The 23,922-nt window shown below is 39.8% G+C and overlaps 1 protein-coding gene across 1 annotated transcript in view; it reads left to right on the forward strand.

The window, feature by feature from the left end:
* Nucleotides 1–776: 776 nt before the first annotated feature.
* The window catches only part of LOC128744928 (G-protein coupled receptor moody), a 141,564-nt gene continuing 118,418 nt past the window's right edge, over nt 777–23,922 (forward strand). The window contains exon 1 of the mRNA XM_053842030.1: nt 777–1,163. Coding sequence (XP_053698005.1) covers nt 777–1,163 — 387 coding nt within the window. The remainder of the gene's footprint in view (nt 1,164–23,922) is intronic.

A 23,922-nucleotide genomic window follows, 5' to 3' on the forward strand; every position in this document is an offset into this window, starting at 1 on the left:
ACCACTTTTACATCAAAGGGAACACGCGCAATCTTGTTATCACTTCCTGGCTTACCGTATATCCTTTCGCAACAGGGAGCGTGCAAAAAGTGCATGCTCTGAGGCAATCACATGTTTATCATTGAACTCGTGCTTTGATACGTTGCGACTTATCGATAACTACATTGGAATACGAGATAAAATCATACAACTGGGGATGAGAGGAAGGTACATATTTTCCAGCTCACGTAAATCACTGCCACCACTGTACTGTGTTATTCGATAACGATATCTAAATATAGATTTCTGATTGGAAAATCACTACTAATACTGGTAGGTTCTCTACATAACATGAATGAAATCTGTAATTTATTCCACTAAATTGAAATCGAATTCTTTATTCTTTTTACTAACCATTTGATTTCTTCGATAAATTAATCCTACCTCTCGTTTTTATTATTCTTTTCTGACAGGTCATTAGGGAACCGTTAACCGCTAGATATTGTTCGATTGGTGCTGTGAATCAAAGATGATTAGCTAAGCCCCAATGATGTCCCTTTTTGTGATTTAGTGCATTACAATAATAGTGTAACAATAGTAGTGTAATTGAAGCATACAGTAACCAAATTCTCCAAACGTGGACAGCCTACAGTAGTGATGAAACGATGAAAATCAAAGCGTTTCCATGAAAATAGATGGAAAATCCGTTCGGCGTAATGGCCATCAGTAGGAGCTAATCGGTTTCTGTGCTAATAAATGTGTATGCGGTTCCATTCCAGTGATAGCAATCGGTCACAATGAGGTCGGTTGACTTCAAAAACGTACCGGACAACTTCCTAGCGACGGTCGCCCAGGTTGTGCTGGGGATTGTCGGAGATCACAACGAAACGGTGCATGGCGACTACAGCAGCCCGGTGCTGAAGCCGGTTGTCGCCCGGATTTATCCCATATTTATCGTAATGTACGCGATTCCGGCTGCTCTGGGAATCGCAACGAACGTGCTGATAGTGTCCTACATCAGCAAGTACCGCCTACACCGGGATGCGACCCAGGCTTTCATCGTCAATCTGGCCGTCTGCCATACGGTACAGTGTGCATTTGTGCTTCCGATTTCGTTGATGGTGATGCTAATCCAGAACTGGATCTTCGGGCAGTTTCTGTGCTTCTTTCTGCCGCTGCTACAGGTGAGTGTGAATGCAAACGTACACTAGGGACAACTGAAAGAGTATGCGGAAGGAATACTAATTTGGTTACGACAAATCGGCTTTTGCGGATCATCTATTTCCGGATGGCTCTCATCTGTCGTGCTTGATTAGATTGTCAAACCACAACAACGAACTAGCATGAAAAGTTTACTTAACTGTGATTTAACAGTTCTAAAGTTACTTACTCGTACATATTCCAAAATATTAAAAAAAAATTGTTATAATTTCACTAATTCCAATGAAAATCCCTCAACACCACCGATGCTTTTGGTACATCAAATGTAGCATTCTGATGCTCATTATCCGCTGGTGCCATACTGCTGACCATAAGGGTCAGCAGGACGGTCTGCCACATTCGATCCGTATTGTTGGACAATTCAAGCTCGTATTTACCACATCAGCCACCCGTTTGTATCAGATTCATTCAATCCTGCAAGAGACAGTTGCAGCAAGTGAACGAGAAAAGCTTGTTGTCCAAATTGGATTCGTTCTCTTCAGAACTGAAGCCCGTTGGTCGTGTCATGTCACATTACTTACATGATGCTAGGCGAACTCAGACCCGACTCAATACGACGGGATGGGGAGGCAGAATCGAGTCCGGTCTGTGCTTGTGTGAGCACACACAACCGACACTACGGCCGGATGTTTGATCCTTCGATTGAGTTCGATGCATTCCGATGGTTGGCTAGACAACGCACCCGAGCCGAGTAATTGGGTTCACTTTACCGGACATTAATTTAGAACGGCAGGGATTCATTGGCACTGGAATTCATCAGGCATATCGGAAATAAAATTTATGTTCCCAACGGGCTTTAGATAAATTTTGGTCGAATTTCCATGCAGGAATGAATCTATTTCCGTTCGGAAGGTATTTTATCGAATTGTTTTGAGCGTACTATATTCGTGCATCCATTTTGCTTAAATTTTTCTAATATAAATTCGAAATTTACGGTTGATTTTTCCACATCCCAATGTCGCTCTAATCCCATTATTTTCCCATCTATTCGAATATCATGAATAAATGAATAAAGTATTGTGCAGCTGCAACTCATCTAGTCGTCACCCACTGCTTCCAGTTCTTCTGGAAATAAAAACAGCAGCAGGTTGAAAAGGATTACAGTTGACATTAATGTCATCGAGACAGATGAATGCACCAACAGCGACCGCATTTTCCCGGTGCAAGTGAGAATGCACGGTAAGTTGACTTCGACTGGTTTCACTGTTTTGAAAAGTGCTATCGAAAACACCCTCTGTATTTCGCAGAGCGATGACAACGGGTTGAACTTTTACAGGGTAGGATAAAAACATATTTATTTTTACGAGACGGATCAGGGTCATACATATTTCACTACACACAAACAAAAAATGAACTGAAATTTGAGATTGACATTTTTTTTTTGGTACACCCTGTTCATCCTCTTCTGTCAGAACTAGTTCCAAAATGATTATTTGAATATGAAATTTTGATGAGCAGTACGGATGGGAACGATGTTTGAAACTGGCCACATTATGCCAACTAAAACATCGAAGAACGTATCGTACCAAACTAAACCAAACGGTTACCAGAAGCGGAAACTTCCAGCATATTTCCGCTAAACTATGGTTGCTGAAACTGCAAGTTTTTACTCTGTGCACTTATAGAAGAACTAATATTAGGTATAGATGTACTGTTAACCAAGAACACGTTGAAATTAGAAAATAGAACCTAAAAAGAAATAGAAGGTTCTAAAATTAGCATTAACGCATCATAATTCACTAAAGTTTTTCCCAACGAGACATCAAATCGGTAGTCAGAACTCAGAACCAGCAATCGTGAAACAAGACGTGGTAATTTTACAGATGTGCTGCTAGTGAGATGCAACTGAATTTTATCAACCTCGTAAAAACAGGTTTTGGGCTTAGCGAAAATAATATTTCGCTGTGAACAGAGTCCAGGATGTTCCGACTTGCATTTACGTCGTGTCTTCAAAACAATAAAACATCATTCTTTTTATTAAGTAGCTCCAGGAAAACCGAGAGGCCAGCGTTCCTAACTTTAGTTTACAACATTTACTTGAAGATTGTATATGTGATGACATCATCAGAAATTGCACACCTATGCATCTGCTTACCTTACAGAAACTGATAACCCGGCCGAATGGTAGTCCGCGTTTTATTCGTGCAAAGTATATCTTTGAAGTCCGTCCTATTTTTCAGACTCTGCCATTCCATGACTTCCGTAGCCGAAGCCGTATAGAAATCTTCTATAGGTGCCCCTACATATAACCGGTATATGATCGGTATATAACAGGAGGTATGTGTAGGGAAATAGTCCTGCAACGAGAAAAATAAAAACAAATTTATACTTCATTTGATACTTACCTTCTTATTCAATAAATCAAAAGTGCACTATCCTTAGCATTTGCACTTATCAAAAAATGTAATCAAACTGGTTGTCATGGTTTGATCTGTAGTTATATGAGTGTAAAAATGAGTATCGAACGATATTGGTAATCGGGAACCGTTGCTGCAAATGCTTCATGCGAAGTGAGGCCTGTCTGCTTTTGAAAATGAGAGAGAGAGAGAGAGAGAGAGAGAGAGAGAGAGAGAGAGAGAGAGAGCAATAAAAATATGTGTATTAGTAAATTCGCTGTACGGAATGCGAGAAAGCATGTTTGTATTATCTCGCACGTACGGGTTGTATGTTGTGCGGAGCGAAATATTAAATAATATCTGTGAGTACCGCCAAAAATATATCTGCGTTAGTAAGGTTGAACGTTTTAGTATGCACTATGGGCCAGAAATTAAAATTTCGGGACAAAAATATTTGCGGTTAAACAGCATGTCTTAGCTCAATGTGGTCTTCGGCAACTTTTTGAATAAAAAGTTGATGCATATTTTGAAGGGGTCGTCCAATATTTAAGCGTTACTTAAACAACAATTTAAGTAATAACTTTTTGAGTAAACTTTTTTTACCTTTTTAGTTTCAAAATATTAAATATTAACCAATTTCAAGTAATTTTTGTGAAGATATCAAACTTCTACCTTTTACCCATTTTCAGCAAGAGACCTTTGTTTATAAACGACCCCTCAAATCACATTTCTTCTTGTAACATGTTTATTTCAAGAGACAGCTCAATGTGATGTTCTAGAACATATTTTGCACATAAAAGAGGAATATCTTTGCTGAAGACTGTTTTGCTTTATATGCATTGATTAATAAGATATAACTGTTTTTAGGTTAAAAACCGTCTGATGAAAAATCTGAATATCTTAGCCATCTGCAAGTATCTGCAATTAGCTTTCATACCAATTTGTAGGGAATTATTAAAGCTATCTGCCCAAATGTGCATTTCATAGAATACCTGGGAATACCATGGCTGGGAATACCTGGGAATAGTGCGGATTTATTTTTCATACATTTTATAACTTAATGAATATGCGTCCTAGCGTCAAACAGTCTTCACAGAAAATATGTATTTCAACATACTAAATAACTTTGTAGAACATTTGTAAGCAATAAAATAAACGTGTGCAAAGTTATTGAGTGTAATTGATTTTTAAATGCTCTTTTTTAACACATCATTATATTTCGTAACCGGTAAGAGATAGATAGTTACTTTATTCAGCAAACTTGCTAATTTTAGTATTTTCTGCAACTTTTGAAAGAAAAAACTTTTTTTTTAAATTATTTAAGAAAACAAAAGTTTGTATCACCCTAATAGGTGGATTCATGGTCACCCTAATAGTGCAGGAAGATGCGCTGTATTTTATTATATTACTTCTCCGATGACACCACCCTTGAAAAAACACAAATTTTTCATTAAACGGTTTTTAGCCTAAAAACAGTTATATCTTATTAATTAATGCAGAAAAAGCAAAACAGTCTCCAGCAAAAATATTCCTCTTTTATGTGCAAAATGTTGTCTAGAACATTACATTGAGCTGTCTGTTGAAATAAACATGTTACAAGAAGAAATGTGATTTGAGGGGTCGTTTATAAACAAAGGTCTATTGCTGAAAATGGGTAAAAGGTAGAAGTTTGATATCTTCAGAAAAAATACTTGAAATTAGTTTATCTTTAATATTCTGAAACCAAACAGGTGAAAAAAAATTTACTCAAAAAGTTATTACTTAAATTGTTGTTAAAGTAACACGTAAATATTGGACGACCGCTTCAAAATATGCATCATTTTTTCATTCAAAAAGTTGCCGAAGACTGCATTGAGCTGAGACACACCGTTTAACCGCAAATATATTTGTCCCGAAATTTCAATTTCTGGCCCATAGTGGTATGGACAAGTTGAAAACGACGATTATTCTCTTGACGGAGTTTGCGGCACACGGACGTGATTTTTGTTTGCTCGAACACCGAAGGAAAAATAGATGGCGGACCATCATAAAAAGCACAGCAATTTTAACAGCAAAATCATAGAAAAGGTACTACAGTATGTAGAAATTCTATATCAGTTTGAGGTTGTCTTTATTAGTACAAATTACATTTCAACATGTCTAGACGAGGCAAAGGAGATCAAGAAAAGCAAATAGGCTAGCTGATAGTCCCATGAGTGTGTGAATGAGAAGTCTCCACCTGAAAGACGGTGTATCTACTGGCCAGTTATTCATCGCGTTGGTCGCTGCGGTAATAGCAAACGCAAAAGCAGGAAGCAGAAAACTATCTGGGTGATATGCACTGTTGAACGTGGCATTATTATACGTCGCCAGATTTTCCATGAAAACTTCTAATCAGTATTATCTCAATAAACGGCCCTTTTCAGGGCCATTGAGTTATCTGAAGAGTGAATTTTCCTAATATGTTTTAAAGTACCTGTTACAATTGAAGTTAAATCTAAATCTTCAGACTAACAACTTACTTACTGGTGTTGTAGTCCGCGCTCACCAGCGATCACACATACTCGAATTCATCTATCATTTCTAGGTTATCGTCATCAACAGTTACGGTTTGTTTCCTTTGATCGAAGACCCCATTATTAACAAGACTGGCCTCTCTGTTATTTTTCCATATAAACGTCATGCGTCAGCATCAGCGACGCTTCTAGTTGCGAAGGTGGTAAATTTTGCATGAGTGCTAGTAAGCTCACCGAAACTCTGTATTGGTGTTTGTTCGATTATGTTGGCAAGGCGGTATGAATATTAGCACTCACTCTCACAGATGCATCCAGGGGCCACCTTGGCCAGCAGAGCGAGCTGCAATCAGTGTCTCCCGAATATTGCCAGAGCTGCTAGCCTTCTTGTTATGGGGTCTTCGCTTTGAGCCGCTTTCTTTCATGTATTTGGTCTTCGATGCATTTATTTTTAACCCAATCCACCTAGACTTCGCTTCCAATCTGGTGTAGATTGCCTTCGCCATCGCAAGGTATCTGGCTATGGTATCAAAGTCATCTGCAAAGCTTAAGAGTTGTCATCCTTGATGAAAATCATGCCTCACCTTTCGTTTCGCCTCACGAGCGATCTTGAACAGCACGCTGGATAAACCGTCACCTTGTCTCAGTCTTCGCCGTGTCTCGAAGGGACTGGGGTGTGTTTCCGAGACTCGTTGAAACGTAGTTCTGATTAGTCGCAACAGTTTATCAGGAAAACCGGTTTCGTGCATTAAGTGCCATAGCTGGTCTCGATCAATTGTATCATATGCTGCTTTGAAATCAGTAAAGCTGTGATGTGTGGGCACGTTTCTAATATCGACATTTTTGCAAGATCTGTTCTACTTAATTATTGATGTGTCGGAGTCAGTCCCGGTGTAGTGGTTAGTATTCACGCCTCACTCCGAGGACCCGAGTTCAAATCCCATTCCCGCAGAGGTCACGAATGACCCAAGCTGTTAAAGTGACTAAAATGAAACAAAAAAAAAGTTATGTGCCTATGTACGCCGGTCTGTCGGAACAAAGGGATACGGTTACCCACCATGGCTTTTAGCTGTCGCGCCAGCAAAAGTTCTCGTCTACAGCCTGGATGTCGTTGGCTAAGCTGCTGCGCCATGAGCCTCTGGGTTTGCCTCTTCTACGCTGTCCTTGCGGATTCCAGTCGAGTGTTTCTTTGCACATCTCGTTTACTCCTTCCCTCAATGTGCGTCCGTTTACGAATTGCTGTGTTGCTATCGGTCGTCGACGATGGAATTTCCTGAGTTGCGTATTGGGGTTTTCGGTAGAGTGGTCTGGTTTGAGCACCAAATGTTTCGCAGACCTGCAAATGCACCCCTGGCATTCCTGATCCGTGTGGCTGAATCAATCTTGGATATTGGAAGGCGTCCTGCTGCTCAACTTGTTCTCCCGCTACTGTGAAGTTGGTGAGATTGTCAATGCTCACTACCATAGACTTAGTTTTTGCTATATTGACTGTGAGACTTGCCTGCTGCCTTGGAGCTCTCGGAGAGGTCATCTAACTTGCTCTGCATATCGTTTCGGCATTGTGTGAGCAAGATAATGTCGTCGGCTAGGTCGAGGTTATTTAGATGCTCCATAACGACGAGAAACAGCAGCGGTGATAAAATGCAATCCTGTATCACGTTATTCAGCAGTTATTCTTATAGGGTCGGAAAAAAGCCGTTGTGCAAAACCTTGCACGAGAGCGCTTCATACTGAGCCTCGATGAGATGGACTAGCTTATCTGGAGCTCCCTTATGCCCAAGTGCGCTCCGATGTTTTCGTGGTTGAGTCGGTCTAACGCCTTTTCGAAGCCATTTCGAAGTCAACAATTCAGCTTGCTGCCGCCGGAGAGTAGCGTCGATCTTCTCCTGGATCCGGGTGAGTATTACCTTATAAAGTACTTTGAGAGTAATACAGAGCAACGTGATGCCACGCCAGTTACCGCTTCCAGTTAGGTCTTCTTTTTAGGGACTTATACTGCATCCAATCCACCAGAAAAGTTGTAGTTTCCCAGATATTGCTGAAAAGCTTATGGATCTGGCCTGACGAAAGACAGTCTAGCACTGACGTTCCATTGGATTTCATACTCTTGATGGCTGCTTCAATTTCATCCAGCGATGGCGCACCTGAGTTGTCGCGATTAATTCAACGAACTGTAGGCGTCATACGCTGCTGGTTCTGTTGGTTTTTGACATTTGAAAATCAGAAGAGCTGTCTTAGCCGATCTGGTTCGCACTCGTTCAATGTCGGCTTTCGCCTCTCTCCGCTCGTCGAGTTTCATCTCCAAGTTTCATCCGAAATCCATAGCCTCCGCCCGCAGCGCACTTTGCCGAGGATTTTGTCACTGGTCGTGATGAAGGCGTCCTTGATGCTGGTCCGATGGTTCCACCAGGTGGCAACTCTGGGGCTCGGGCTTTAAGTTGTTCGACAAAGGCCTTCTTCAGCTCAGGATTCTCCAATCAACGGACGTCGTAGCGACACTCAACTTTCTCCTCCCGTCGTTGGACACGTGCGACGCGCAAACGTATCTCAGTGATAATAGGACGATGGTTGGATGCAATATCAGCGCTGCGTTTGCTGCGTACGTCAAGAAGGCGTCATTTTCGGCTGATGCAGATGTGATCGATTTGATTTTCTGTTCGGCCATCGCGAGACACCCACGTGACTTTATGTACTGCTCTATGAAAAAGGAGCGATCCACCAATGACCATGTTGTTATTACCACAGAATTCTGCCAACAGCTGCTCGTTTTCGTGCATCGCTTCTAGACCATGACGTCCCATGACGCGTTCAAGGTCCGCGTTCTTTTGAGCCAATTTTCGCGTTGCAGTCGCCCAAGTGGATTTGGATGTCCCCTTTCGGGATTTTGTCAACGACACTGTTCAGCAGGCTGTAGAAAGTATTTTACCATTAGATTGCTGGAAAGAACTAGAGGTAAGATTTTTTGTAATAGGTTCACTTTTATCGCAAAGCAAAACCGCTAGACACAGGGCTGTCCAAACAACAAAACCACAAGGACGGTCCTTAGTGCAACAACATGCATATATTAACGAACTTTCTCCAGCGTTTCCTCCTCTTCCTCTGTGACTTAAATTCTAGGACAATACATTTTCTCCGCATGCTTCCTACTCACAGGTCCGTGTACTTTTCACCTTCTACAGCCAACCGGCTGAGTAGGCCTCCGGCTACGAGGAAGCTTTATTTTGTGATCGTGACGATTCGCATTTCCTCTGCATACATGAATCTTCCTACTCATGCATGCAATTTGATAACCAAAACTGGATAAACGGTCAACCCTATTAAAATGGCCCTGTGGACCCGACATGGTTATGTCCCCACGTGTTAGACTACAGCCAATCGGAGCTGACCCTTACGAAGCGCCGTTCTAATACGATCTAGCTCTAAAATCCTGTCAATTCGTGACTGTCAATCGCAGTAGTTATCAGCAGCTGGATAATTACGGACTTGGCCTTGATTCACTGCACGGTTGTGTGCTTATGTGGTCGATTCTTACGTGGTAGGGGAAGGGCGGTAAAGACGGACACCTTAAGGTAAAGACTCAATATCTACTCAAATATAACTGTATTGATCCCAATTTTCGTATAAACTGAACCTTTAAGTCTCTGTCTAATAAAGTTATAACGTGTGCTGGAAAATTTCTTCCAAAATTTATGCGTTTTTTAATATTATAAACATCATGTATAAATCAGAGTTTCTGCGCATGGGTGGGAAAGACGGACACTTGATATGGGAAAGACGGACACTCGCAAAAAGGTGTCACGCGTCATTGAATTATCAGTATTAAGAAAAATTAACATATTTCATAATGTATTTAGGAAAGAATTGGTTTGGGAAACCCCCTTCCCGATCCCCCCTTTGAGCGAGAAAATAGAATGGTTCCCTTCAATATTTTAATTGGTGACGAATTAATCGTTTCTAAAAGTTGGCTCATTCCAACTGTTATATGACTTCTTGTTACTTTTACATATATAATATGGAAGTATTTGCAATGTTTAATCGTTGTTGGGCGTTGTTGTGAACCCATTTTGTTCAAAATCAGTGTGTCCGTCTTTCCCTACCGTTGGGTGTCCGTCTTTCCCGACTTGGATACCATTTTTTCAAACTTCAATAACTTTTTACTGAATATTCAAAAATTCACTAGGTTTCCAATGGATATTCAGTGAAAGATCAAACTAACGCAATGTCGTCGGTTTAGCATGAATATGTTGTTTTTTAACGATGTACCAGCTATTTTCTTCACGCACAAAATTACATCGGTTAGCGTATATACGCATTTTTTCTTTGCTTTGCTTATAAATTTGTCAGCTACGCTGCTAAAAATCGGCAGTTTAGTTCAAAAGTGTTAATTCAATCTATAGAAACATTTCCCATCATTGATTTGCTTCAAAAAATTATTGTTTATGAAATATGACAAGTGTCCGTCTTTACCGCCCTTCCCCTACAGCTGGAACGCGCTCGGGTGCATTCACGTGATGAAATTTCGAAATTCCGTTCAATTGCCGGTGCCGGAAATCGGTTCAATTGCCACCTTACAGTGATACAAATCCGTATTCGTACGGCAACATGCAGATTTGGTTTTTCTACATTTGAAAGTTTAACAGAATTTTTAGGGACATGTTATTCAGGTAAAATCATAGTGTAAGATGTTAATTTTAAGGCACAATATCTGGTTTTGGAAAAATGGTTTTTATTTATCTGGAAAAAAATTATAAGTTAGCGCATGAAAAAATCCACTCAAATTCATATTTGTACGGGCCTCGAATTAACAGTTTTGATGTCGCAGATGTGGCCCAATTTCAAAGTTTTTTGAAACGATGATTCTACAATTGATGAAGGGACGGTAGGGGAAAGAAATGAAAATTTTTTGGTGAAGGAGGGGAAGAGCGGAAAGGAAGGGGGGGGGGGTATTGGTAGCTATGCTTATACCCCCCCCTTCCTTTCCGCTCTTCCCCTCCTTCACCAAAAAATTTTCATTTCTTACCCCTACCGTCCCTTCATCAATTGTAGAACCATCGTTTCAAACAATATTAATATATATGTATGACCGCATTTCAAGGTCAAGACTAGAAACTTGAGATTAGCCAATTTCAAAGATTTGTGTTTAGTATGGTCTCCCTTCATCATTGCAACTGCCTTTAGTCGTTTGGAATGCTGTTTACCAGTTTTTTCGTGTATTCGGTGGGAATTTGGCCCCATTCGTCCATCAAGTGCTTTCTAAGATCGTTTTAGTTAGAAATTTGATGGTTTCCAACTTTTTAGTCGAAATATTCCAAAATGTTTTCAATGGGATTGATGTCTGGAGATATTGTGGAAGAGTATCAATAAGTTTTGAGCAGTTGTAAAGCAACCATATGGGTTTCTTAAGTGCTTTGTGCTTTGGGTCATTGTCTCGGTAATGCTTGAACCTCTGACTAAATCCCATTTTGTTGGCACTTTGCTTCAAATTTTGGTATAAAATGTCTAAATAGACATTTTGATCTATTATGCCATCGATGAAAATTAAATTGCCAACACCTTTAGCCGTAATCCACCCCCTTACCATACCTCCACTCCCGACGCGTTTTACCGTTGCTTTCAGATTTTTTACATTTAGTTCTAGTTTAGCTTTTCTCATGCAAAACGACGACCATCTGAGCTAAAGATGATAAATTTCTTCCCAGTAAGATATTATTTTTGCAGATGAGTTCAAATTTAACAACTTTGGTTCAGATGGTCGTCGTTTTGCATGAGAAAAGCTAAACTATGAACTAAATGTAAAAAATTTGAATATAATTTATTTATTATCAACGACCGTAACTTAAACTCTGGTACGTGCATACAGATCGAGACACAATACGAAAATGAAACTACGTCAAGTAAGACTTAAGTCATGATTCCACACATACATGGTCTTAGTTTGATTGTATTAATTGTATATGCCGCTGCAAGCATAACTTGATTTTTGTTCGAATATATATGTGTCACACTGTAAATGTTTTTCTGCCAAATTGTTACTTGTGTTTATGCCGATGTTTTTATGGCAAACGACGTTAGGCCAAGCAGCATTATGTTAAATGGGGGGCCCCGGTTTCCAATGATTGACTCAAGTGAGTATCTGTGGAAAAACGAAATTTTGTATATTATGTCTAACGTCCATTATGCCTATCGTCCGTTTTGCCTGTCTCGCAGATAAACTTTACATATATAATAGTCAACAGAGAGCGCTTGCGTTTAAACGTCGAATAATTCACACTCCGTTGTTTAATAAAGACTGATTGGCATTGGGGTTGTAAGCAGAGTACTGACATGTGTCACGAACTTTTAACACTGTGTTCATGAGGACCTCGCTGCTGTTGTAGCTTAGGTGGCACACGTATTAGTTTCAGATTTGTACAAACATGGCGGTAACACGGCGGTAATATCTCAGATGTAACCTTCAACTTTTTTAAATTTCTCTGAGATCTCTGAGACAAAACCAACAACTTTGATCAAAGCTTAAGTTATTGAACCAAATAAGACTAAATATAACTGCAAAGATTAATAGAATTAAATATAAAATAAATGCTTTAAGTTATGTTAAAATGCGGTCGCGTCTGGTACACAACCCCACGGATTTTTTGGAATGAAAATTTGACTGCGTTGTACTAGTAAGACTAACTGAACTGTTTCTCATATACGAGGCTACCTCATTAGCAGTAAATTGAAACACTAGAATAATGGAAACATTGAAACAATATGTGCATGCTACCGAATAAAGCCAGCATGTTCACAAAAACACTGCCGAAACATGTTGCGCTCCCCATTTTCCTAGACAATTATTACAAGCTGTAATCGTAAAATGCCTCCGCGCTGGCTGGCTGGATGCTGATCTAACGAGAGGAAACCAAAAATTTCCAGAATGCAATTTACTGCAGGCAAATTACCGTCACTTGCAGTAACGCCACAAAGCCCATTATGAAATAGCAAACATTTTAAGCAGATTTTCTGTGACTAACCGTAGAAGAGTGCTCTTGTTTCAGGACGAGCAGACACTATTTAGTCTTAGTGCTCACACCAGTCGAAAGTACTGCTACAATACACCAGTTGAGTAACCATCAGTAGTTGGGAACAAAGCACAACTCTACACTAAGACTTTTTGCGCGGAGGGTTACAACCAAAATTCCGTGAAATCCCGTTTACGTTCATTGTAAAACATGAAAAAACGCATTAATTAAAATAAACCCGTACTAAAAACCACGCAAAGAGATCTCAGTGTACCAACAACGCCCGGTTCTGTTGTTCCGTATTCGTTCCGTCTGGAAACCGCAAAGCTAGTGATGAAGTGATATTATGTCCCTCGGCTAAGGCGGAGTAGCCTTCCTGTTTCCGTCGTCCCATCATTCTGTTCATTTTAATAGTTCAAGCGTGCGTCGGTCGTACAAGTGGTCACATTCCTGTCCTTTGAAGCTTGAGTGACGGACAGCAGACAGCAGGCTTCTCAGCAGTAGTGGCTCCCTCCTCCTCCCGGTGGAGTTGGGTTCATTAATTTTAATTACTTGAACCGTGTACTGCTGCAGTTTGTACGTACCAATAGTTTTTGTCTCAGACAACCATGGCTCGCCCCATGTCGGTGTGTTATCATCATCATCATTATTCTACTGGCGATAAAGTACAGTGCTGCACACCGCATGGATCAAAAATTGTTAACTGTCAGTGTGAGAGGAAGAGGATGGTCCCGTCTGCGGTTCTGGGTCTTGGTCGCATTTCCCATAGGAGCTGCAGGCGCCGCTGGCGCTGCATGCTTTGTTTTCCGGTCGTCCGGTCGACTCTAAGCTGCTTGACTTTCGGCCATCGATTATTAATTGTTGTCAGCAAATCAGGCACGTGTTATGATGTGGGCAGAAGCACGCACTGCCGATAACCGGAAGGTTTACTTTGAATGGCACTCTGAAAAGGTTAATGCGTAATACTTCCACAAAGACATGTGTTGTGTGGTACATTAGTTGGACATTGTTTATCTACGGGTAATTAAGTTCTATTTTCGCGCTAAAAGGTTAACTGCATGAGTAGCTGCGCTTTGAGCTTTGAGTAGTAGTCTGTTCTGTACTGGCATAGTCAGAAAATAATTCTTAATGGGGGAAGAGGTTACTAGAAAAATCTGACATAGCCTAACTTTAGTAAGTTAATTAAAAAAAGGTGAAATTACTTATTGCCAAAAACTTTCTTTGTCGAAATTGAGAATAAACGCGAATGGCGAAACTTTGCGTTTACAAGATTACTTGGACATCGACTTGGATTTGGACTTGGACTTGGACTTGGACTTGGACTTGGACTTGGACTTGAACTTGGACTTGGACTTGGACTTGGACTTGGACTTGGACTTGGACTTGGACTTGGACTTGGACTTGGACTTGGACTTGGACTTGGACTTGGACTTGGACTTGGACTTGGACTTGGACTTGGACTTGGACTTGGACTTGGACTTGGACTTGGACTTGGACTTGGACTTGGACTTGGACTTGGACTTGGACTTGGACTTTGACTTGGACTTGGACTTGGACTTGGACTTGGACTTGGACTTGGACTTGGACTTGGACTTGGACTTGGACTTGGACTTGGACTTGGACTTGGACTTGGACTTGGACTTGGACTTGGACTTGGACTTGGACTTGGACTTGGACTTGGACTTGGACTTGGACTTGGACTTGGACTTGGACTTGGACTTGGACTTGGACTTGGACTTGGACTTGGACTTGGACTTGGACTTGGACTTGGACTTGGACTTGGACTTGGACTTGGACTTGGACTTGGACTTGGACTTGGACTTGGAGTTGGACTTGGACTTGGACTTGGACTTGGACTTGGACTTGGACTTGGACTTGGACTTGGACTTGGACTTGGACTTGGACTTGGACTTGGACTTGGACTTGGACTTGGACTTGGACTTGGACTTGGACTTGGACTTGGACTTGGACTTGGACTTGGACTTGGACTTGGACTTGGACTTGGACTTGGACTTGGACTTGGACTTGGACTTGGACTTGGACTTGGACTTGGACTTGGACTTGGACTTGGACTTGGACTTGGACTTGGACTTGGACTTGGACTTGGACTTGGACTTGGACTTGGACTTGGACTTGGACTTGGACTTGGACTTGGACTTGGACTTGGACTTGGACTTAGACTTAGACTTAGACTTGTACGTCCCCTTGTCAATTACCACTCTATCCCTCTCTTTTGGAAACTTTTTCGTGTCATCCAGCAACTTATACGTCTGATATCGGTCTAGATGCAAGAAAAACGCACCCCTTTACCCATTTGAAATTTCCCCCCCTTGGAAGAGATCTCTCTCTTCTGTCGCTGAGTTTTTTATGTCAAAGAACGTATGTGCTAAATGTGATGAAGAAACGTCCAGGCATTGGAGTTATGGTGGAACATATATTCATACTCACGTTCCTCGACCCCCCTGTTGATTCCCACCCAGTCAACTTCTGTCACGTAGAAAATTATGCATCTGTTTGCTTTCTGAAAATCGCTATATAACCCTTTGAGCTTTTGCTAGAAATTCTACCAAGAATACTTTGGGAGTTGGGACACAAAGGATTATACTGGGTCACCGGAACTCAAATACTCGAACACACTGGCACACACTGGGATGCACTAGATAACGTTGGGGTACAATATAAAACACTGAGATATACCAGAAGACAAGCGGAGAGAGACACTGGGGCACAATTTAACGCATTGAAATACACTAAGATTCTTCCGCATAAACTGCCATACAGGATCATAGAAAAACTGTGATAAACTGGTACACTAGGACACATTGGAAGCTACTGGGACACATTGGGACACAGTGAGATACGCTACGATACATTGGGAGACACACCAATTCAGACTCTGGTACATACTGAGTTGCACTGGGACACTCTGGAACACACTACGGGACACTGCAACATATCTCAAAACACTGGAATACACTGACACACAGGAATTGAGACTCACTGGTACATACTGAGCCGCCCAGTTAGCTTCGAGGTACGACGCTGCTCTAACAAGCCAGTCGTCGTATGTTTGAATCTCGGCTAGGTGGTGCTTGCTAGTTAGAGTCAGTAGGATTGTTGCACTGGCCCCGTAATTTTCCTGTACTCTAACAGCCGGCTGCGAAGTCTGTCGATAAAGAAGGGTAATGTCTAAAGACGGTTATAAACCCATGGCTTTGCTTTTGGTACATACTGAGATGCGCTAGGATACATTGGCACACACTATCACTCACTGGGTTGCACTAAGACACATTAAGGTGCAGTACGATACTCTGTGATATACCGGCAGTTCGGTATGGGAAAGCAGAGAGATCGGACGCTTGTGTGTTTTCGCGATACGTTGGATCGAAAAATCAGTAGTTTTCGCTTTGATTTAACATACGCGAGTGCCTCTAGTTGAAATTCCTATAAGCAAGAGTGACTAACGATGAGTTTATACCCCGCGGATCGGAATGAGTGATATTTTGAGCTAATTGTGATGAAAAGTGCGATTCTGAACCAAGCTATTTCAGCTTTTTCCTTTGTCGGTTATGCATGTCTGTGTATTCGAGCAATGATATTGCCCGCTCAGCTGTGTGCTCAGCGCAAGAAAAATTCCGTTTCGGCAGTTCGTATAATGTGTATCAAATGCAAAGTGAATGTGTGTTAGTGAAGCAGTTGGGGCTTGTTAATTTTTTTGCCAGCACATAGCTTCGTGCTTTCTGTGTGTGCATTTCGCTGCTGCGCTACTCGCCGTTGAAGCCGCTGACGAATAAACCGTATCACCGCCGTTCGTCTTTTCGTGTTTTTGCTTGCTAGTGGTGGGAATAAGAGACCATCATGCAAACAGTCTGTACATAGTGTACGGGTACCATGCTCCCCATGTGTAAGTCATTGCCACTATAATAGATATTCTTTATATAGTATATTTATATTACTCATTATTTAATACATTTACATATACATCATTAAAAGGGAGGGAAGGGAGCATCAGGGTATCGAATGAATCAAAGACTGGATGAGGGATGTGGTAACCAGCCCAAGTCATATAAGGTCGGAGAGGATTTTGACGCGCCCTTCTAGCACACAAATCATCACGCAAGATAAGTTTGCACGGCGAAGTTATGTATCTAGAAACCGGAGGTCTATGCTGGAAGGAGTGTCTTATATTCCTGTGGAATCATATAAGCGACATTGCTTATAGATCCACCCAACCCCTTTTGGTCCTTCACGAGTTACTGGGTAGATAAATTCGATACTGCAGTAATTCTACTTGCATACAATGGGAAACCCTTGAGGTGATGGTGGCTATCCCCATACATACATACACTACGATACTCTGTGATATACCGGAATATAAGGGCACAGAGACATTGGGACACACTGACACCCAATAAGAACACTGGGACACATTGAAACTCATTGGTGTACCCTGAGGTATACTAGAATCACAGAAAAACAGCGAAACTAGGTGAGTCAGACTGAGGCATTATGCGTAACTTTGCTCTGGCCCAAGCTAAAATGCACTGGGATACTCTGGGATACACTACGGGACGTTGAGGCATATCGAAAAGCACTGGAATATACTGTAACACAGCAATTCAGACACACTGTTACAATTTGAGATGCGCTAGGATACACTGGGGAGACACTGCACCACTCTGGACAAACTGGAATATATCGAGACACAGGAATTCAGAAACTGGTATACACTGCCATACACTAGAAAACACTGAGACACATTGCGGTACACTAGGATACTCTGGGTAATACTGGAACACAAGAGTGCAGGGCCATTGGGACACAATGTCAACACTGAGACACATTGAAACTCACACAAGGTACACACAAGGCCATGCTGAGGTAAACTAGAATCACAGAAGCCCTTTAAAAGAAACTTAAATTCCACCGGGTGCTCATTGATTATTAGAATTAGTTATAATACATTTTCCGTATTTTTTTGTTTGTTAGTTCGCTGTCCAATTCTTTTAAAAGCTGAGGTCTGTAAGTGTACACTCAAAAAAAATTAAACGTCGAAGCTATAAGGAAACAACTATAGAATGGTGCAATAGAAAATGATCCTTATAATCTATTGAACACTGTAAATACGAAATATTATTCTTCACACATTTATTCTATGCGATATGATCTCTTAACATTTATGTGTACCACACATAACTCTAATGTGTCGCTGGTTTCATTGCTATGTTTCATCAACGTATTTTATATTGCGAAAAGCTTTACTTTTTATGAAGAAACAAATTTTATATAATATATTAATGCAAATGAGGTGGATAGTTTTTTTTTTGAATAAAATACATGTTGTAGAACATTAAATCCAATGTTTGCAGGAAGTGACAAATATGTTTGAAGTATATGAGTTATATGGTTTTATCATTTCTGTGATACATCACTGCTTTATAGAAAAAGTGCCACAAATATAATTTAGAATTTATTGTTTTTATTAAAAATATAATTAAGATTTATTGATAAATTTAATAAACAAATACAACACTCCCAAGTGGTAATCCTCAATACTTGCATGTTGTAATGAAATCCGGTCCGGGTGGCACTCAATCGAACATAAAACTTGCTGTAGCGTAGCGGGTGGTTTCTCTTGAGTACCGCAAAAGATCCTATCCGCTAACCAAACATTATATTGCTGTCACGTCATGGCTGTCGATTAACTAGCTTCCGACCCGTCACTGGCCGCCGGAGTTACCTTTGGGATAATCTTTGGATATAGGGCTTATTTTACATGACAGTAACCTCCGCGGCCGTTACGTGTACTCCGGCCGCCCTGTTTGTAATCGAATCCTTTGGGGGTGTTATCGTAACCGATGTGCTTCTGATAGTCAACAACGGCCTTTGCAGTAATCCCTCCGCACAGCAAAATCATTCCAGTTTTTGAAGTAGGTTTACCGGCTACTTTTGCATTTTGATCCTGCGCTGCTGCAAATGTGCATCGAGAATTCCCGATCTGATCACACATCTTGTCGGGATGTTTTTCTGCCACGGATTCGGCCCGTCTATACTTCACAAAATGGAGAGACCTGAAGCACCAGGAACTTAAAATGAATTTTAATAAAAATTATTTGAAAAAATTAATAAAATCAACTTACCAACAGATTAAAAGAGTAGAGATGTTTTACAGACTTAACAATCCGATTCGAGTATTCGATAAGGACGAGAAGTATTTGACTGGACAGTGACGTTTTCGGTAACTCAAAAAAAAAGTGGCGACAAATTTCAATAGAAGTGTACCGAATGAATTGGGATAGTGGCGATAATACATTCCATAGAGGCCACACATAAGATCAATCTGTTTTAAACTATTGCACAGATTTGTAATGATTTGCTCTTAACGGTTATAAGTCTCGTTGATTAAACTGTATGCCTTTATGAAAAATGTTGTTTAATATCATAGACAAATAAAAAATATGTTTTATGGCAAATGATTATCATTTGAACTAAAGAAATCATGGTAATTTGTTTACCAAATACATTCTATAAAATGAACTATTGACATGTGTTCTATGGTGAAAATAAATGGAATTTATAGCGATGTACTTATAGGAAGCATGTTTGTTTTATTTACGTTTAATATTCATTTTTTACATAAAATGTAAAAACTTATGTCAATAAGTCGTAATGCTTTTGCGGTATGCTTTGAATGTTCCGTGCATTATTGGTTTCAAGAAAAATAATAATAATTGATTTATTATAGGAATCATAATTCAAAAGTATAAGGAGGATGCTTTAAATTTATATGTAGAGGATTACGGATTAAGTAATTTGTCGATATAAAATATCCCAAATCTTTCACATGAAACAGATTACACGTTGTAGCATGAATAAAACGTTTCGAATTTTTTGAGTGTACGACACAAGGGGGCTTTTTGTGCGAGCTTTTTAGTAACGGGGGCGTGTGGAGGGTTACTTATAAAAAATATCTAAAAAATACGACAGGGATACTGGGACACATAAAGACGCGCTAGGGTACACCAGTATACATTGGGACATACTGAGACTCACTAAGACAAACTGAGATACACGAGAATATATTTGAACAACAAAATCCAGACACTAGGACACAAGAATGCAGGCAATAGCATACTTTGGCACAGATTGCGATGCACTGGCACACTCTAGGACACGCTACGGGACACTGGAACATATCGGAAATCGCTGGAATATGTCCTAAAGAAATTCAGCCACATCAATACCCAGGTAAGCAATAAGCATTTCCAATGCAATTTAAATGCAAACCAATAAGCATTCAAGTTGTTTTAAATGCTACTTAAATTGACTGAAGTTTTTGGAGCGTCTTAGTAGAATACGAAACCTAAAAATAAAAAATAAGAAAACTTATCCAATTTAATTCTACTATGTGTATTTTATTCAATGACAGATACGTATTTCGCCTACGACTTGCAGGCTTCTGTCATTGAATAAAATACACATAGTAGAATTAAATTGGATAAGTTTTCTTATTTTTTATTTTTATGCTACTTAAATGATATTTTGGCAAAATATGCGGCTACTGTACGGCTAGCCCTCGTATAGTGCTGACAATGCTTATTTGCAGCTAATTACCGACAAGAAGTATTTAAATAGAATTGTGGATGCCAATTTACAACAGTTATGCAGTCAAAAGGCTGATAAACAGCAACCTGCAGTATAAAACGCCAGGGATGCTAATAAACGACTGATTTACTGCTTATACTAATGCTTATTGGTTACCTGGGTACATTTTGAGAGCATACAGCATACAGCGGGGGCATACTGCTCAACACTGGGACACATTGGGAAAAACTGGAATATATTTAGACAGAGGTATTAAGAAACTGGGCCACACTGGTACACACTGGAATGCACTGAGAATTATTGAGGATACTCTGTGACATACTGGAATACAAACACAAGCTCAAGAGATATTGGGACACACAGGAACACAATAGGCACTGGGACACATTGAAACACATTGGTACACACTAGGACAACCTGAAGTACCGTACTATAAACATCTATTTTGATCGGCAGATAACCAAGACAACAAAATTAAAGTAATTCCAAGAAACAGCGCATAAAGCTGATTAAACATTTTAGCAGCCATTAGTATTCAGCCATAGTTGAATATGCATCGAATAAAATTTATGTAAGTAATTCCACAATACTTATTCAGTCGAAATTGGAGAACTTATACAACCCATTTCATTTGAGGCAGAATAAACATTTGTTAAGTAGTTATATCGCCCTTTATATAACCTGAGTTTGCACCTTGTTTCCAGCTTTGCGCAAACTGGTTATTAAAAACGTGCAATAGCCTCTATTAAGCTACATTACAGCTTCAAAGGAGCTATCAGCAAGCCCGAAGCTTGATTTAGATGTTTAAGAGCTGAAAAAAGGTTTTTATTTCTAAAAATAAACCATAGTTCAGCCACAGGTTGAATAAATTCAGCTAAAAAACGTTTGATCCGCCAGAAATTGTTACTTGGGTGGCTGCTTTCAAAGCTACAATGGAGCTTAATAGAGGCTTTTGCGTGTTTTTAAAAACCAATTTGCGCAATGCTGTCAATTCTATTATTAGAATGAAAAATAGTTTTGCAATGCTCTTTCAGACGCTTAATCAACGTCTCGTCAACCTATATGCAGCCAAAAAATAATCTATTTTTAAATTAAAAAAAAAATAGAACGCGTCATATTCATTTTACCATGGCGTCGTATGCTATAATATATTTTAAATTTCGAATAACTTAAATTCGTATATGCAAGCTAATTAAAAATGCATGTCGTCATCTTTCGGGAATTGAACCGCCATGTTCTGATCCATAAGGACACACCGTATGATCCGCCCCATCTGCATCTGCAGAACAGACAGTCAAAATATCTTTACACTTGAGGCAGTCGATAATGTCGATAACTGGCATATATTTTTGCTGCCAATCGAATTGCGAAATTCTATGATCTGACAGTATGTGTACTGTGAACAGAATGTGAACACTTTAACACCCTAGAGCAGCTTTAAAGTAGTTTGAAAGCTGAGAGCCTAATGAAAGCCTCTACTGGTTTATAAAGTCAGTTTACACCTTTAAGCAACCGTGAAACGGTTTGATGTTTATGGCTGTTTAGAAGCGGATTGTTTAGCAGAAAAATCCGCTATTAAGCTTGTTTATCAGCTTTGGAGAAAAGCCGGTTTGGAAAAACTCAAAGTAGCTTAAACATCGTTGACCAAGACACCATTTGAGTGCTTACTTTATGCAGCTTGGATCGCCTTAAACCAACCCGTAAACAGCAAGAGCAAAAGATGTTTAAGGCGATCCAGTGCGCAAGATTTTTCGAAAAAAGACACTCATGAAGCCTGTAAGTCGTAGGCGAAATACGTATCTGTCACCAATAAATAAATAGTAGAATTAAATTGGAAAATTTTTAATTTTAGAAGATGGCGGTTCAATTCCCGAAAAATGACGACATGCATTAGCTTGCATATACGAATTTAAGTTAGATGAAATTTAAAATATACCTTACGACGCCATAGCAAAATAAATATGACCCGTTTTTTTTAGTTTAAAAATAGATTATTTTTTGGCTGCATATAGGTTCATGAAACGTTGTTTAAGCGACTGAAAAAGCATTGCAAAACTATTTAGTTCTAAAAATAAAATTGACAGCATTGCGCAAATTGGTTATTTAAAAACACGCAAAAGCCTCTATTAAGCTCCATTGCAGCTTTGAAAACAGCCACCCAAGTAACAATTTCTGGCGGATCAAACGTTTCTTAGCTGAATTTATTCCACCTGTGGATGAACTATGGTTTAGTTTTAGAAATAAAAACCTTTTTTCAGCTCTTAAACATGTAAATTTGGTGATTTTATGAAGCTTCGGGCTTACTAATATCTGCTTTCGAAGCTGCAATGGAGCTTAATAGAGGCTTTTGCGCGTTTTTAAATAACCAATTTGCGCAACGCTGGAAACGAGGCGCACAGAGGTTATATAAAGGGCGATATAATTGCTTAACCAGTGTTTTTTCTGCCTTAAACGAAATAGGTTGTATAAGTTCTCCAAATTCGGCTGAATAAGTATTGTAGAATTGTTTACATAAATTTTATTCAATGCATATTCAGCTATGGCTGAATAGTAATGGCTGCTAAAATGTTTAATCTGCGCATAAATGTTTCTTGGGAGGGCGTTTATTCAGCTTGTATAGCACAATTATTGAGAATACTGGTGGGTTGAGGAGAGGTTGAAGATGCGCCTAATTTGCTTCTGACACTATTATGTGAAGCACCTGATTTACAGCGCATTCGTTGGCTGCTTAAACGCTTATAGAATACAGAGGCCTTTGCTTAAATTTATTCAGCGTCTACCACCTCTATTCAGAGTTAAATCAGCTGTAACCAAATCAGTAGCATTTTAATTCAGTTTCGGTGTTTGTTGGGATGTTTCGGCGAAATGAGAAACACCATACGAAATTGGTAGCCTGAAATTCAGACCTAAAAACGGGATATAAACTAGATTGGATTACGCAACACTGACGTGAAATAAACTATAACTGAAATGCAATTGTAAAAAAAGGTAAAACAAAAGGAAAAGAAAAATTAGGGTAAATTGAGATAAAATTAAGCAAGGTTGATTTTTGACCCATTATAATGGTTGGATATTGTTTTGCTATTGCTAATTTACTTCCAACATAATTTCCCTTCGGAGATAATACTTTCTTTCGAAACATTTCCGCATAAAACAGTTTATCGACATCAACAGGGTGATGGCTGACTGACACTCCTTGAGGCACAGCAGCATGAACCTTGATAATTGGCCGTGTGCGGCCATTTGCTTCTTAACTCGACAGCTAGGTCAAAGCTAAATATCAAAAAC

Source organism: Sabethes cyaneus, chromosome 1 (assembly GCF_943734655.1).
Source record: "Sabethes cyaneus chromosome 1, idSabCyanKW18_F2, whole genome shotgun sequence".
Taxonomy (NCBI): domain Eukaryota; kingdom Metazoa; phylum Arthropoda; class Insecta; order Diptera; family Culicidae; genus Sabethes; species Sabethes cyaneus.